This window comes from Giraffa tippelskirchi, chromosome 4 (genome assembly GCF_054371585.1).
Source record: "Giraffa tippelskirchi isolate mGirTip1 chromosome 4, T2T-mGirTip1v1.2.pri, whole genome shotgun sequence".
NCBI lineage: Eukaryota > Metazoa > Chordata > Mammalia > Artiodactyla > Giraffidae > Giraffa > Giraffa tippelskirchi.
The window spans coordinates 86,849,222-86,867,469 of NC_137278.1; the positions used below are offsets into that span (position 1 = coordinate 86,849,222).

The 18,248-nt window shown below is 36.0% G+C and overlaps 1 protein-coding gene across 8 annotated transcripts in view; it reads right to left on the reverse strand.

The window, feature by feature from the left end:
* The window catches only part of SPAST (spastin), a 50,484-nt gene that overhangs the window by 16,625 nt on the left and 15,611 nt on the right, over positions 1 to 18,248 (reverse strand). For 4 of the 8 annotated variants that reach the window (XM_081590314.1, XM_081590313.1, XM_081590309.1 and 1 more), the window contains 7 exons: positions 18,064 to 18,147; positions 11,864 to 11,959; positions 8,544 to 8,731; positions 7,378 to 7,511; positions 7,005 to 7,098; positions 1,183 to 1,257; positions 147 to 218 (listed from right to left, as the gene is read on the reverse strand). In XM_081590314.1, coding sequence (XP_081446440.1) covers positions 147 to 218; positions 1,183 to 1,257; positions 7,005 to 7,098; positions 7,378 to 7,511; positions 8,544 to 8,731; positions 11,864 to 11,959; positions 18,064 to 18,147 — 743 coding nt within the window. The remainder of the gene's footprint in view (positions 1 to 146; positions 219 to 1,182; positions 1,258 to 7,004; positions 7,099 to 7,377; positions 7,512 to 8,543; positions 8,732 to 11,863; positions 11,960 to 18,063; positions 18,148 to 18,248) is intronic. The other 4 variants (XM_081590316.1, XM_081590315.1, XM_081590312.1 and 1 more) reach the window with 1 other exon arrangement.

An 18,248-nucleotide genomic window follows, 5' to 3' on the forward strand; every position in this document is an offset into this window, starting at 1 on the left:
AAAAATAGATATTTAAATAATATGTAGGTAATAGATAAAAACTCATAGAAAAACATTTTTGTGTAATGTTATTGCCATTTATTCTTAACACAGTAACATTTAGACAGTAACTTAAAGCATGACAATACTGGAAAAAGAACACTCACATATTTTGAAGTTAAACTTGCAGCACTTATATTAAAGAAGGTTGCATTAGATTCTGCAGCTACTGCCTTAGCCTTTAAAAATCAGAAGGGTAAATATATTAGTTCAACTGCTTTAAAAAGATAACCACATGTGATCAACTTCATTTCTAGAAAACATTTCCTAAAAACATAAGGAATGACACAATTTCCAACAAATAGCAATCAATGTATTTCCTTCTCAGCAATGAGGAAAAGGTGCAGGAGGAGCTGTGCTTCTTCTCACTCTTTTCTCTAACAGACATGTCAAAGGGACAGGTTGGAAAAAAAAAGAAGGATGTGTTATTCTCATCCCAGTTATAGAAGATAACTGGTTAGAGAAAGATAAACAGCTAAAGGAAAGTTATTCTTTCCCTATTTAGTTTTTCCCTGTAGCAGAGTCATTCAGGAAAAGAGGTATTTAGATCCTAGCAAAAACTTCCGGCAAAACAATATAGAAAAAAAACTATCTGTTGTATGTCAGTTATGCCTCAATTAGAAAAAAAGAAAGAAAGAAATTTGTATCAGACTGATTATTTTATTTAAACAAACCTGCTAAAATAGTAAAAAAAAAAAAACCACACAAAAAACCCCCCCAGAGATTAGGAAGATACTCAATATAGTAAGGTAAGCTCTTCTATGGCAAAATTTTAATATTTAACTTGGGAAAACAATGAAAATTATACTGTTCCCAGCATCAGACTAATACTGGAGATAACATATATGGTGTTTCACCTATCTTCATCATTAAAAGCTAGCTTAAAACGTGGGAGTTCCCTGGTGGTCCAGTGGTTAGTACTCAGTGCTTTCACTGCCATGACCCTGGATTCAATCCCTGGCCTGAAAACTAAGATCCCACAAGGTGAGCAGTGTGGGGGGAGGGGACGGAGGGGGGAGGGAGAAAGTATATAACAACAAAAAGCAAATCATAAACAGGCTCAGTGACAATGAAATGTTTCTTTTATTCATATTATACCCTTAATATCTCAGTAGAACTTGCCAATTTAAAAAGAATTCTTACCAGCATTGTTTTCCCATTTCCGGGTGGACCAAAGAGTAACAATCCTCTGGCAGGAGCCCTAAGCCCTGTGAACAACTTAAAAATACATACTTTAGTTCACAACTGTGATTCTGGAGACACTTTTCCCAGACATTTTGAGTATTATTTGTTATCTAAAAAGTATTATTTGTTATCAGTAGCATCCTCCCAAAGAGAGTTGCCCAGAGCTCTAAAGAGAACATATAATCAATAAATTACTATAATTACCAAAAACGGAAGAAAACAAAGTGAAATAAAACCAAATTCTTATTGATCAAATTGAAAGCAACTGGGCTTCCCTGGTGGTCCAGTGGTTAAGAATCCGCCTGCCGATGCAGGGGACACAGGTTCAGACCCAGGTCTGGGAAGACATCACAGGCTAGGAAGCAACTGCCTGTGAACCACAGCTACTGAGCCAGCGAGCTGCAACTACTGCCCCTGTGTGCCCCAGAGCCTGTGCTCCATCGTAAGAGAAGCCACCACAATGAGATGCCCATGCACCGCAACTAGAAAGGAGTCCCCGCTCACTACAACTAAAGAAAGCCCCTTGTGCAGCAATGAAGACCCAGGACAGCCAAAATAAAAATTAAAAACATTTTTAAAATAAATTAAAAAAACTGAAAGCAGGCTGATTAAACAAGACATACTGAACAAAGAATGTTTCTCTATTTCTTTTAGAAATCTCACCAAAATAACAGTAAATTAATTAAAAAAGTAATGAATCTTCAAAACAAACAAAAAAATACAACAGGAAACAACACAGGACACAAATTTTTGTAGATGGTGAATTGATAAAGTGTGGTAAATTATTTAATGGAGTTGAGGGAGCTAAAACTAAGCACCTCTTGTGAAGGAATACCTAGATACCAGGAGCAAGCTGATATGAACAAAAAACCCTGGAAAAGCTCTGGAATTGGAGGAATCAGGTATGGGAGAAAGCACTAGTAAGGCAGTTGGCCGAAAACAGGGAACTGATTCAAAGTCTGTGTGAGGAGCAACGGAAACCACTCTCCTGCCCTGACCAAGAGCACATAGCATATACTGCTCTTCCACAACAAAAGGAGGCAGATGTTTTCTTCTCTAGAGAAATTAAACCATAGTTGCCAAACTCAAGGACACCAGGCATGGCAGGCATGAAGGGTGAAGACTCAACTGATAACATTTTACTGAACAGTGAAAATGTATGTACTTTTAACCATATGAAGTAACTGATATTCAACTTAGAGACAAAACTTTACTTGAGTGGGTTCAGGTTTACAGAAAACTTAATGGAAAGAACAGAGCTTCCATGTAACTCCTCACCTCCCCCACTTCCCCTATTACTAACACCTTGCATTGGTATGGTACATTTTATACAGCTGATGAACACTGATGCATTATTAACGTAAGTTCATAGTTTACATTATGGTCCACTATTTGGTCAAATATTTACTATTAGTTTCATACAGAACAGTTTCACTACCCTAAAAACTGCCTTCACCACCATCTATTTAACCTTCCCGTCCTCCCCACGAATGCTTGGCAACCCCTGATCTTTTTACTGTCTCCATAGTTATTCTAGTTGGAATCATACAGTATTAGCCTTTTAAGACTGTCTTCTTTGACTTAGCAATATGTACTTAATGTTCCTCTGTGTATTTTCACGGCTTGATAGCTCATTTCTTTTTAGTGCTGAATAATATTTCATTATTATGGATATACCATAGTTTGCTTATACATTCGGAGAAGGCAATGGCACCCCACTCCAGTACTCTTGTCTGGAAAATCCCATGGACAGAGGAGCCTAGTAGGCTGCAGTCTACGGGGTCGCTACGGGTCGGACACGACTGAGCGGCTTCACTTTCACTTTTCACTTTCATGCATTGGAGAAGGAAATGGCAGCCCACTCCAGTATTCTTGCCTGGAGAATCCCAGGGACGGGGGAGCCCGGTGGGCTGCCGTCTATGGGGTCGCACAGAGTCGGACACGACTGAAGCGACTTAGCAGCAGCAGCAGCAGCAGCTTATACATTTAACTACTGAAAACCATCTCCAATGAACAAAGGTTCAAGTATTTGCTTTAAGTAATTCTGAGAATAAATTAACTCAAGAATGTATTTTTCATATTATTTATCTCCTTCAAGCCACTTTTAGTGTAATTAGTAACTTAATTATTGTTGTTGAGAAGGCCCTACAAATAGCTGAGAAAAGAAGTGAAAGGAAAAGAAGAAAAGGAAAGATATATCCATCTGAATGTAGAGTTACATCATGAAGTCAAGTGGGCCTTAGGAAGCATCACTAAGAACAAAGTTAGAGGAGGTGATAGAATTCCAGTTGAGCTATTTCAAATCCTAAAAGATGATGCTGTTAAAGTGCTGCACTCAATAGGCCAGCAAATATGGAAAACTCAGCAGTGGCCACAGGACTGGAAAAGGTCAGTTTTCATTCCAATTCCAAAGGGCAATGCCAAAGAATGTTCAAAGTACCGCACTATTGCACTCACTTCATGATAGCAAGGTAATGCTCAAAAATCCTTCAGGCTAGGTTTCAACAGTATGTGAACCAAGAACTTCCACATATATAGGCTGGATTTAGAAAATGCAGAGGAACCGGAGATCTAATTGCCAACGTCCATTAAATCACAGAAAAAGCGAGGCTATTCCAGAAAAACAACTGCTTCACTGACTACGCTAAAGCCTTTGTGTGGATCACAAAAAATTGTGGCAGATTCTTGATGAGATGGGAATACCAAACTACCTTAACCTACCTCCTGAGAAATCTGTATGCAGGTCAAGAAGCAACAGTTAGAACTGGAATGAAACAATGGACTAGTTCAAAATTGGGGAAGGAGTACTTCAAGGCTGTATACTGTCACCCTGCTTATTTAACTTATATGCAGAGTACATCATGAGAATTGCTGGGCTAGGTGAAGCACAAATCAAAATCAAGATTGCTGGGAGAAATATCAATAACCTCAGATATGCAGATGACACCATCCTAATAGCAGAAAGCGAAGAGGAACAGAAGAGCCTCTTATTGAAGGTGGAGGAGGAGAGTGAAAAAGCTGGCTTCAAACTCAACATTCAAGAACTAAGATATGGCATCGGGTCCCATCACTTCATGGCAAAGAGAAAGGGAAACAATGCAAACAGTAGCAGACTTTATTTCCTTGGGCTCCAAAATCACTGCAGATGGTGACTGCAGCCATGAAATTAAAAGACGCTTGCTCCTTGGAAGAAACGCTATGACAAACCTAGACAGTATATTAAAAAGCAGAGACATTACTTTGCCAACAACAGTCTGTATAGTCAAAGCTACGGTTTTTCCAGTATACGGATGTGAGAGCTGGACCATAAATAAGGCTGAGCACCGAAAAATTGATGCTTTAGAACTGTGGTATTGGAGAAGACTCTTGAGAGTCCCTTGGAATGCAAGCAGATCAAACCGGTCAGTCCTAAAAGAAATCAATCCTGAATATTCATGGGAAGGACTGATGCTGAAGCTCCAGTACTTTGACCAACAGATGTGAAGAACTGACTCAATGGAAAAGACCCTGATGCTGGGAAAGATTGAAGGCAGAAGGAATAGGGGATGACAGAGGACGAGATGGTTGGACAGCATCACCGACTCAACGGACATGAGTTTGAACAAACTCCGGAAGATGGTAAAGGACAGGGAAGCCTGGGGTGCTGTAGTCCATGGCATCGAAAAGAGTCAGACATGACTGAGTGACTGAACAAAAACAAAACTTAATTATGAGTCCATGTTTTTAAGATGAAATAAAAGTTCTAGCACAGTAAAAAAAATGAATAAATTCATCATGATGCGTGTCATACTCAACTTTCCAATCTAGCCTAACAATGTCCCCATTGTGATCCATGCAAGCTCCCCACTGTGGAGAATTAAGAATAAAGCTGATCTGTTGCACAATAAAGATGCTTTATGAAATAAACTCTGACCCATGATCCATTTTACAGTCTACTATGAAAAGATGAGCTAGGACAATCATATTCCCTTTCTTGGGAATCTTAACAGAAATTATAAAAATGTTCAAATTGGCAGGTGCAGAGATAAAGAGACAAATGGTCCAAATCCGGAGATCGGGCTCTACCTCAGATGCTGTTCCTCCTCAAGCTTCAATTTAGTACATTTACTAAGGCTTCTGCCCCACCCAAGCCTAGGTTATTCAACTTTGAAATTCCAGTTTTTTCAAATAGTATGGCCCTACCATGGAAATATTCCTAAATGTAAATTCATATACTGTTTGACCTTACTCTCCACTTTAGATGTGCTCCTTAAAGTTATGCATAGAGCAGAAGCTGAATGACTTCTACCACAGTCTAGATATTTCCTTACTACCTTTACAATTTTAGATATATTTTTGTACCCTAAGAAGCACATCACTTAATAATAAAGCCCTCACTTGAGATTGATCCACCACTTAACTAAAATGTAGAGAAAGAAATTTAGGTCTTAGGACTAGTTTCTTTGGCAACAAATGGACTAAATGACTGTTAAGATCCTTTTCAGATCTTTGGTTGTATGAATCCTTTCAACAAGCATGTTTTGGTCAATACTCAGTCTGCTGCATTTACTATGCTTATATATAACCCCAGAGAAAAAGTTAGCCCAAAATACAAACCATCATATGCTTCCTCAAAGTGTGGCCTGAGGCGGTACAAGAGACAAATTTGGCTACTATGAAGACAAATGCTTTCCACCTTAATAATTCTCTTATTATTTTATTGAGTATTAAGAATATTTAATTAGCATATTAAACCAGTGATTTCCTGCACACTGCTTCTTAGAATGAGCAAGAGATAAAAGAAAGTAGAATCAACAAATAATAAATTTCAGTATAGTTGGTACTCACGAGTTACAAATACAATGAAGGCAGTATGAGAATGAGAGACTATCGAAAAATAGGGCCACACAACCTTTACACGTTTGTTTAAGAGTATATTCACAATAACATGCTATATAATATCTATGTTCACTAGATTTTGTAAATGAGTCCACAACAACTTGAAAGCTCAGGAGGAAGAGAAACAGCTGACCCAGACTGGATCCTCAGATTTATTTTTTGCAATTTTTTCAGAACAGCATCAAATATGAAATCTGTGAATTGTGAAAATCCAAAACAATGCAAAATATGGAAAATTAAATATTTATTATCAATTGCAAGATTACCTAATTTCTTCAGTGAGTTAAAAAATTATGGGATAGAAGGTTAGGCCCCTACCCAGCACTTATCAGCTCTTCACTTACTTTGATCACTTAATATCTTCAAAATAATTCTTTTAAGGGACTTCCCTGGTGGTCCAGTGGCTAAGACTCCAGCTCCCAATGGAGGGGACCCGGGGTTCAATCCCGGCTTGGGGAATTAGATCCCACAAGCTGCAATTAAGAGGTCACATGACCAACTAAAGATACTGCATGCCGAATGAAGAGCCGGTGCAGCCAAATAAATAAATTAAGAAAATAATAATAATAATAATTCTTTTAAATAACTTTATCTTAATTTCTCTTTTCTCCAGTATGATTTCTGTCTCTTAATTTTAAATCTCTCTTACCTTAATATAAAATTTTTGCCTGTTACCTATTTTTCCTATAAACTTAATTACAAATGGATTGGGAATTAGTTACCATTACAGTCAATCTCCTCTCCAATATAGTTAACATCAACTAATGATTTTTCCTTTAAAAAAAAAAAATCAAACCTACTGTTAAATGAATTAATCATTCTAGTGTAGCTCATTTATTTACTGATACTGTGGATTCAGTAATGAATGATGCTATAAGAAAATGACAATATAAAGTCCTTACCTCAGGCCTCAGAGAAGGAAGAATAACAATTTCTTGCAATGCTTGTTTTGCCAGCTCTTGACCAGCTATATCATCAAATTTAACAGCTGTTCCACTAAGAAACAGAATTTCAGTTAACTACACACAGAAATATCTTCAGTTATTATAATATTAAGTCTAAGCTCTAGGTAATGTAGCCATTTTTATGTTAACTAAGAGTGAAACTACAGTAAATCAGAAAAACAATGGCTTTCTCATTTACAGTAATTGAAAACCATCATAAAAATTAAATATGTAAATTAGACAAGGTATTTATTATCCATTTTACTAATCATATATTTTGCCAATAAAAAATGTTTAAACTCCATAAAACACTTTAGATGACAATACTTACTTGTCCACAATTTCATTCATTATAAGGTTAGCAAGGTTGCTGTCCACATTCCTAAAATTCTTCAAGTCTTTCTTTTTACGAGCAGCAGTTGTAGGAGTAGAAGGTTTATTTGTTCTGTTTGTTTTTGGTGTACTCTTGGAAGGACACAAAATTTTGATGTGAAAACACAACCTAATGTTTGCAATTTTCACATGTGAGTTAACTTTAATGTTCACAGAATTAAAGGAATAAAAGTAGCAAAAAATGGATATAAAAATCCCCAAATTGTATATTTACTCTAAGATAAAATGGCATTCTCTATAGAACTACATTTGGCATGAAGTGGGTTTATAGATTTTATCCAGAGAGATTTACTTAATATGAAATAAAAAGGCTCTATGACAACACACTCACATAATTCTGAACCTTGTTAGAACTGTAACAAAACTCTATGTATGTTTAATGTTATAAAACATTTATGTACATTTACATAATTATACAAATAACAAATTTAAAATGACCTATAGGGAATTTCCTGGTGGCCTAGTGCTTGGAACTCCCTGCTTTCACTGCTGAAGGCCTGGGTTCAGTTCCTGGTTTGGGAACTGATATGGTAAGCCACATTTCATGGCACAGCCAAATAAATAAATAAAATAAAATTAGAAAAAAAAAGACTGGATAAAGAATACATAAAACAGACTGGATAAAGAAACTTACTGTTAAAAACACCGAGTTAGAAAGATTTCCTTAAAAGATAATAGAGGAAAAAAAAAAAGACTTGCTTTTTAGTAGCAAGTTGCCTCTGCTACTTAGATTTTATTTTTTATTCCTTTTATTTTCTTTAAAAAAAATTTTGTTTATTTACTATTTGGCAGCACTGGATTTTCACTGCAGCATGTAATATCTTTTAGTTGCAGCATGCAGGATCTAGATCCCTAAGCAGGGATCGAACCTAAGTGCCCTGGCTTGGCAGTGCAGAGTTTTAGCCACTGGACCACCAGGGAAGTCCCTACTTAGATTTTTATAAATCTAAATTTAAAAAAAAGAAAAGAAATCATTCAACTTGGTGGAAACTTATCAATTCTCTTAAGGTATTATAAAGTACTTATAATAAATTTAAGCAAGCATTATCATGTTCAAAATTTTGTTTGCAACAGCATAGCAACTAAGTTACTGTCTTAAAATACCTTATGAGTGGCAGCTGCAGAACCAGGTCCTTGTCTCACTCCAGAAACCATGGATAAACCACTGCAACTAGGTGCTCTATGGTAGCCTGAAAGACCTGTGGGTCCAGTTTTCATAACTGTTTTTGAACGAGGCAGTGAATTACTAGCATGTGTTAATGGATCTTTTCTTTTTGGAACAGCTCCACTTTCTATCAAGGAAAAAATAAAGTCATCATGGTCAGAAAATTGTGCCTAAACATTATAAAAGTTAATATAAGGACCAGTACAAATTTGAAAGCTAATAATAATATTTTTATTTCAGCAGTATCTCAAAATAAGACTTCAGTCAGATTATATACTAAAGTGTTCATAACGATTGTTACTGGGTGTGGACAAGATTATGAGTATTTAGCCTTTTCCTTTTCCTGGTGTATAATTTTAAGAAATACGTATTTGCCATAAAAAGAAACAACTATTTGTGGGGACAGGAGGAGGATACAAAAAAGGTACCAAGAAAATAAAGCGGCCAAAATTTTTTTCTTTTTTGTTTTATTTAAAAGCTGCCAAAAATTAAAGAAACAAAATGTAGTAAAGCCACTAGGGATAGGCTGTATGGGGGTCGGAGGGACAAACAGCACATCATTCCAAACTTTTAAGACTACAACACAGTATGAAAATCCAATCTGTACCACAGAAGAGTTTTAAAAGGTAATTTTAATTTAAAGAGTATAAAGCTGTGGTTAATATGCCAAGTATTTCATGCTATATCTATGTTACCAGGTGGCTCAGTGGTAAAGAATCCACCTGCCAATGCAAGGAGACACAGGAGATGTGGGTTCGATCCCTGGGTTGGGAAGACTACTCATTCAGTATTCCAGCCTAGAGAATCCTATGGTCAGAGGACCCTAGCAGGCTATAGTCCAAGGGGTGACAAAGAGTCAGACATGACTGGGCACGCATGCATACACATATAAATAAACAAGTATAAGATATTTTCTATTAAGTCTAAAAGGTCACATGACCTACCTACTCTGCTCTTCTACATAAATTATACACTTTAAATGTTCAAATCTCACTGCTTCTAAATAATATTTTCATACACTATACAACAAACATCAGAGTTTATTAATAGCAATGTTCACTGTTAAATCAGTCAGCAAATTAGAGTAGCCTAGAGAAAAGACTAGCTTAAAGACAAAAGCCTTATTGTTGCTTTGTCATAATATCCCTTAACATGGCTTAAGGAAACTCTAAAGACGGGAACTTGCTTCCAGTATAGGGGGCATGGGTTTAATCCCTGATTAGGAAACTAAGATCCCACATGCCACATGGTGTGGTGAAAAAAAATTAAAAAATGTTTAAAGTACAGTAAAATGACCAAGGGTTCTTTTCCAATAAATAAACGCAACGTTCTGTATCATTTGTTCAAGGAAGTAAACGATAATGACCCTATAGGAAAAACCAGGAAAGCAATCCAGAAAAGAGAATGACAACAATTAAAAGCCAAAGTGTGAATAAAAGCAAGATCTGTCTAGGGTGATAAGTATTTATCACTCACTTCAAACGGAAAAAAGGAGACTGGAGAAGAATTTCTACAAACAGAAAATATACAGTCCTAAGATTATAAATGGATAAAAATTTTTACAAGGAACTGTGAGAATGACAGCAGACTTCTCATAAAAATAACAAAGGTCAGCAGGCAACTGAGTGTGCTCAAAATGCTGAAGGAAAAAACAATGTTAACTTTCATCTATTCTATATTCCGGTGACCAGCCAAGTAAGAATGAGGGTATTTTCAGACACTAGGCTGAGAGACGGAGAAGGCAATGGCACCCGACTCCAGTACTCTTGCCTGGAAAATCCCATGGATGGAGGAGCCTGGTAGGCTACAGTCCACCGGGTCGCGAAGAGTCGGACACGACTGAGCGACTTCACTTTCACTTTTCCCTTTCATGCACTGGAGAAGGAAATGGCAACCCACTCCAGTATTCTTGCCTGGAGAACCCCAGGGACGGCGGAGCCTGGTGGGCTGCCATCTATGGGGTCGCACAGAGTCGGACACGACTGAAGTGACTTAGCAGTAGCAGGCTGAGAGAGTTTACTATTTACAAAGCTTCATTAAAAGAAATATTAAAGCAGGTCTTTTAGTTAAAAAGCACAGAAAAGAGCAAGAACCTGTAATGTGAAGCTAGAGAGCAAGAAAAAAAAAATCAGACAACTTAAGGGGAGGAAAAATGGAAATTGAGTTACAGATGCAGAAAACAAACTTATTGTTACCAGGGGGTAAGGGTGGGGAGGGATAAATGGAGATTGGGATTGACATATACATACTACTATGTATAAAGTATATAACTAATAAAAACTTAAGGTACAGCATAGCAAACTCTATTCAATATTCTGTAATGGCCTATATGGAAAAAGGATCTAAAAAAGAGTGGATATATGTATAACTGATCCACTATACTGTACACCTGGACTTAATACAACATTGTAAGTCAGATATACATAATTGATTTAAATAAAAATTAAAAAAACAAGAAATCTTTAAACTTTTTTATTACATATGAGTAAAGCAAGTTTTCTTATGGTCTATACCACGAGTTTTCTGTTACAGTTTGAACAAAGTAATATTTACTTTAATAAAATTTAAGCACTGGACATAGAACTAATTATGAAAAAGTTACCAATAAAACTAGACAAGATGTCAGAGAACCTAGGAAATGAAGATTCCTTCCACCCAAACAAAACAACATAAAAAAACATTTAATTTTCTGTAGGAGCTGATATGATGCTCAAAGCTTATGGGAAACAAATTTAACCCATAGTAAATAATAGTATTCTAATGTTTCTCCTCACTGTGTGAACTCAGCTTCACACTTTCTCCAACAGGGGTTATGATTAAATACTCATTCATCATATAAATGAAATGTATATGCATTGAAAACTGGTATATGAGCAAAAAATTAGAATTACTGTCTCAAAAAACACTGCTTTATAAAAACCTGGTACAGGTACCCATAGAAAAAAACACCAAAGCTCAAAATAAAATAGAAACAAAAGAACATTTTAATAATTTAGGAAAATGAACCTTCATATTTTATCATCTCAAAACTTGGAGGCTGTAAAATATGCAAATATAACATGTTGAGAATGGCTACACCTATTTGTTACATGTTTACATACCATGAATGACAAGGATGCTGTATTTTCTACACAGCCCTGTGCAAACAAAAACCAATCAAATCTATCACTGTAAAATCAAATCAACATTATCAGGTTAAGCAGGACTCTACTTTGCATGCAAGCTTTATTATTTGACATGTTAGTTAACCTAAACCCACCTGACTGGAGATGTCCATTACGGCATGTCAAGTTAGTACTGTCATTATAGACGTCCGTTTGTGACTTGGAAAATTGCAAACTTGGTTGCAGCTTCTCTATGCAACAGAGGGGGGTGTAAAAAAGAAAAAAGTAAACAAACAGAAACAACATAATAAAAAAATGTTTATGTGAAAATTAAAAATGATTCAAGGTGTTAAAAAGTTATATAGTGAAGGGTTTTGCATTTATATAAAATTATCTTTAACAACATAACTAATTAGCAAAAACTCAGACATTAAAATAGCAACAGAAATAAACGAGTGAACGACTATGTTCAAAATATGCATTATTCAGGTTTGGTAACCTGAGGCAATCCTATAACACTACCATCACCAGTAAACATTTCCTGAATATCTAATACATACAAATCATCGTACAGGGAGAAGAGGACAGAGAGAGAAAGAGAACATTAAGAAGACTTTACAGAGAAAGTAGGCTGTGAGTTGGCTAGGATCTGGAAAGATTAAAAAAAAAAAAGGACATCTCATCAGCACAAAAGAAATGCAATAAAGCAGAAAGGAATAAGCAAGCTGCAGAACTGTGTGTACAGTACCCCACCATTTGTTTAAACACACATGTATATTTGTATATATAAAAATTCTCTCTAAAAAAGACCCAGAGAAACTGGTAAACACTAGCTGCGTCTGGGGAGGGGAAATGAGTGGCTGGGACATAGTATGGGATGGATGCTTTTCCAACTTCTCAAAATTTTTGGCATGTGCATATAGTATCTATTTTTAAATTAATCAAAGATTTTGAAGGCTTATTTCAACCCTACCCCGCCCCCCCAGTTCAAATAACAATGTGATCCTCTCAAGATCTGGGTCTTTATGTCTAGGACCTGAAGCTCCAAAGTGTAGCGGTTTGAACTTTCTTGCCACCCTACATCATTGCTGCACGCTTTCCCCAGTCAAGTCACTCCATATTGCTAACTGATAAACACCCTGCTCCATCCACCACTCATTCACTAGTATGAACTTGCTTCAGCATCAGTTTTCCAGGGGTCTCAAGGATTAAATAAAGTAATACATAAAGGACCTACCTGGGCATCATTTATATTAGGGCTAAATTTTGACCATATTTATTTTATTGAAATACTCCAAGTTATCATTACTGATTCTTTTTTTTAATTATTTATATTTATTTATTTGGCTTTGCAGGATCTTAGCTGCAGCATGTGAACTCTTAGTTGAGGAATGCGGGATCCAGTTCCCTGATCAAGGATTGAACCCAGGCCCTCCTCATTGGGAGCACAGAGTCTTAGCCACTGGACTGCCAGGCAAGTCTCTCATTACTGATTCTTATCTCCAGTACTAAGAAGTCAGTGAAACGTAGCACATATATACTAACTCTCTTAAACTTTCATTTCTCAGGTCAGACAAGCAGGCGCCATGCTTGGTTTATGGTACAAACACACATGCCTTTGGGACAGGTTAAATAGCAGCTACCCTCTCTGCACAAAGCACAAAGCTCTTGTATCCTAGAACTGGCTGATACAATATACCTTGGAGCCCTTTTATTATTGTTAGTTAACAGATAGGTCATCTGATTTTTCTCAAAGATAATACTCATCAAATCACCATATTGAGAAAGAAACCATTTGTGTTGGTAAAAGACATAAACTAGAAAAAACTGATTTGTAAATGTCTTATTTATCAATTAACATTCTCTTCAATGTTAACAAAAAGGTCATGTAAATATTCATTATATAGCAAAAAGAAATAGAAACAAATCCTTAGTTTTGATAACAAAGAATACAAAGCCACAAAACTTGTTTGTAGGGTTTACATTTATATGTGTGAAAATGCACACATATACAATAGCAGGACACAGCTAATGTGAATCTGCTCCAGTTCATTTTTTTTTTTAAGAAAGTAAACTTAGTTTAATGCTTCCTTTTAGAATGACTAAAGGTCATATAGATTAACCAATGATTTAAAATAAAACAAGTCACCTTGCTTCTTGATCCCCTCATGGGCAACCCACACACAATCATCTCAGTGATCTACTTAGAAGGGAAATCTTACCACATAACTCATGGACTTAAAAACCCTTTAGCAGCTTCCTGCTGCCCACAGATCAGCACTGAAGCTCCTTGATATGACCAGCAAAGTCTGCCACGATCTGCCTACACTTCTCATGCCTGAGCAATCCCAAATTCATATCTCCATCAGCACCATGGTTTTCCTTGTCCCTCAGTCTATGTTCATGCTGTTAGCTCCTCCTGGAATATCCTTACTCCCAAACATTAATAACTTTTATGTATCTTTTTAAATCCCCACTTCAGGTTTTACTTCTTCCACGAAGACTTTTCAGATATGTGTTTTCCCATCTCCACAAAATATGTATGTATCTCCATCCTGCAGTGATGATTTATCTATTTATGCCTCCTCCACTATATCAACAAGAGCCTTAAGAAGAATATTTCATCCAATCTATCGATAAATCTGTTTGCTCAACCTTCAAATATAATACTAACTCACCTGATGGTTACTCCTGGTATCACCCTAGTCCAAGACTCCATTTTTCCCCTAGCTTACCGTAACAGCTGTCTTACTCATACTCTCATAACATCACAACCAGAGATCCTTTTTATACTGAGGTCAGATGATGTTATTCCTTTCCTAAAAATCCTTATAACTGCACCCGACTTCACACGTGGTAAAAGCTCCAATCTTCATAGCGGCCTCTAAAAGCCTATGTATTGTCAAGATCCTGCTCTCCCCACCTCCACCATCAGCTCTTTGATCTCTACTATATTCTCCTCGCTCTGGCGCACTGGTCTCTTTGCTGTGTGTTCAGCCGTGTCCAACTCTTTGTCACCCCATGGACTGTAGCCCGCGAGGTTCCTCTGTCCATGAGGGTTCTCCAGGCAAGAATACTGGAGTGGGTTGCCATTTCCTTCTCAAGGGTGTCTTCCCAACCCAGAGATTGAACCCAGGTCTCCTGCATTGCAGGCAGATTCTTTACCGTCTGAGTCACCAGGGAAACTCAAACATGTCAGATGTGTTTTCTTAGGGCTTTGCATCAGCTCTTACTTCTCCGCAGACATTCTTCTCCCAGACACTTGCAAGACTAACTGATGTCAGCTTCTCAAAGAGGCATACACTGATCATCCTATTTAAAGCTAAAAATTCAGACCACCTCTCATCTACTCCTAAACCCTTGTACTGTATTTTATGCTTTCTTTTCTCCATGTATTTATCACCATCTAACACTTGTTTATTCTGTATGTCTATTGCCTATTTTGTCATTATTCCTCCTGCTAGAATATAAACTCTATGACACGGGGATCCTTGTCTATATCCTAAGTGCTTACAATATGATAACCACCCAATAAGTATTTCCCAAGTTAAGAAATAAATTCAGTTTATATCCCTTGGCACTGTATCTGGTACAGAGTAAGGATTTAATAACTGGACACTGAATAAAGCTAAATTTTTTTAAAAGGGCAACTGCCAAGTAAGTATACCAAGAAGCCAGTGCCAAAATTACCTTTCTATTTATAGAAGGTTTTACAGTTAACCTTTGCTCTAAGGTTCACTTTGACTAAATTAAAGATATATAATACATAGGAACTCTTCCCCATCTCTATCAGAGAAGATATAGCCTCTCAAACCAGTCTGTGTGGGGAACTCCCAGTATCATTCCTTATCTTAATTGGATACCTATCAGACATCCCACCTCTGAAAAGCTCCATTTTTTAAATAGCACATGATACTCAAATACACTCTACTGTGCATTTTTGCACACTTCTTTTTTTACCGTATTTTGTATATAACTCCCAGACATTCTGTGTTCTCAGAAGACAGGAATATGTTGATGATGTTTTTTATTCCACCCTCTCTTTTTAAAGTAATGTCTTTCATGAATAGACATATTGTACTTTTGATAATAGACAGAAATAGCATCCAAATATTAATTCTATTAATACCTAGCTTCATGTTATATTACTATTATATATCCTTTTTGTCCATTCTTCTAATTACACAAATAAGAAATTACAAAGCTGCATTTAAAGACAAGTCTACAAATTGATGAGCTGCTTCTAATGTTTTACCATATCACAATTTACAATAAAAGATTAAAAACCAGCTATTATTCAATTTGAAACAAGTCATAAAATGTTCCATAATCAAACAATCTGCATCACATATATTGATACTCTGTATATATACTACAAGGTGTTTCAGCTAAAACACCTAGAAAGGACCAATTAGAACAACTAGTTAATTATTTTACTACAACAACCCTTAATGTACTATAACACAGTAACCCTCACTTAAGAAGGCAAACCCTGTCAGCCACAGGAGCCAGGGGAACACTGTCTTGTTAGCTATCTGAAAACAGTAAGGGCTTCTTTTTCAACAAAGGAGGGGGGGAATTTATAAACACAACAGACCATATAAGAATGAATGGATGAATGACTGAATGAATAAAATATGAACGTATATATATCTACTCAAAAGCAGGGGTGGTGATTACACACAGGTAAGGAGATGAACAAAACCCAGAATTTCTGAGTACTTGCTTACTCAACAATTCACTGGTCACAAATATGGTGAGACAATAATTATCTATCAGCCTCATGTTACAAATGAAATAAAAAAGACTGAGACATGCTAAATAACTTATCAAAGTCACAGAGCAACAAATAAAGTCTGCCTGTTTGCCAAGTTTCTATACTAACTGTATCACTTCAAGCTATGGCAGAACCAACCACCCAAGAAGGGTGGGTTTTAGTTCCACTTTGTTTGAAGGGTAGATTTACCGTAAAGTATTTTTAAAGCCTATACCATCAAATAGAAAATGAGAAGTTTCTCATTATAGTCCTTTTCCAATTGATGAACACAGAAAGAATGACAATTACAATGTTACTTGCTACTTGTCAACTGCTACTAACATCATTAAGAACTACTGATGGATAAACATAAAACCACCTTTCAAGCAGTCTTATCATTAAGAAATAAAAATCTACTTTCAATCCAATTAAGGCTCTATATTCAAATATCAATTTATAGGGAGGACAGAAGAATATATTAAAAGATAACATGGATATACATGCAGCAAAATACAGACTATAGGAAAAACTATGTGGCAAATATTTGGTTCATAAACAAATCACAAGAAAAAGAAAAAAACAGATGTGTACATTAAAAGACATATAGTATGGATCTTCTTGAGATTCAGATTCAAACAATTATAAAAAAATAGTAGGAGTTATTAAATTATGAGATACTGACTGCACATTATATACTAAATCTAGAAACTGACCTTTTTTGGCTATTACTTTTATGTTTGTATTAAAAGAACTATTTATTTTTTTAGGTGTGATAATGGTATTTTGGCAGTTTTTCCCCCCCAGCAGTCATGTCCACAAACCCATTTAATACAGCTTCCTCAGAAGGAGGAATCATTACCTTCATTACCTATAATGAAATAAGTTTTCTTTCTGAAGGTTCCAAGCACAAAGCAAAGTGAAAAATAAAAATGATACACAGGAAATAGGGAAAGAAGGGAAACATAAGAAGGTACATTCTTCTCACTTTGGGAATTTTATTTTTAAAGCATCTTTATCTTTTGAGATACAATATATTTATAAATGAAATAAAAAGATATCAAGAAATAGTTTCAAAACAGTAATATGAAGCTGGGGAAAGTGGGCAGGGATATAAACTGGGGTTTGCAAACATTTTTTGTAAAGAGCCAGAGAGTAAATATTAAAATATTTTCAAAAGTTATATATTAAGAGGCTTTGCAGGCTACATGATCTCTGTATCAAATCCTCAATTCTGTCACTGCAGCACAAAAGCAATCAGATAATATATAAAGAAATGAGAGCAGCTTTGTGCCAACTTATAAAAATAGGCAGTGAACTGAACTGACTCCACAGGCTATAGTCTGTCAATCTTGAATCAAGGCCAATGATAAACTGATAATTACCAAAGTTGAGTGATAGATAATTAGTTCAATGTGCTCTTTTCTGTATTTTAGAAATTTTCATGAGTTAAAAAAAAGACTAGAACATATTTCCAAGTGTGTTCTTGTGTGATCATTGATCCAGTGTGATCACTGATTTATTTCTAACTACATTTAGAATTTCACTAAACACAGATTTCAAATGTATCTCATTGCAGTTATACAATTCATTAATTGATACCTAATAGTTGTAAACGGTCCTTGGCCATAGCTAAATTAGTCATCATTTTAGCTTGAAGGCGTCTAGCTCTTTCACACTGTTCGCCTGAAAGAAAAAGCAGAAAAAAAGAATTAAAATACCACTTAAGATTTTTAATCTGAAAAATAAGGATAATAGTAGCAGCTTCAGACTGTAGGGCTGTGGTG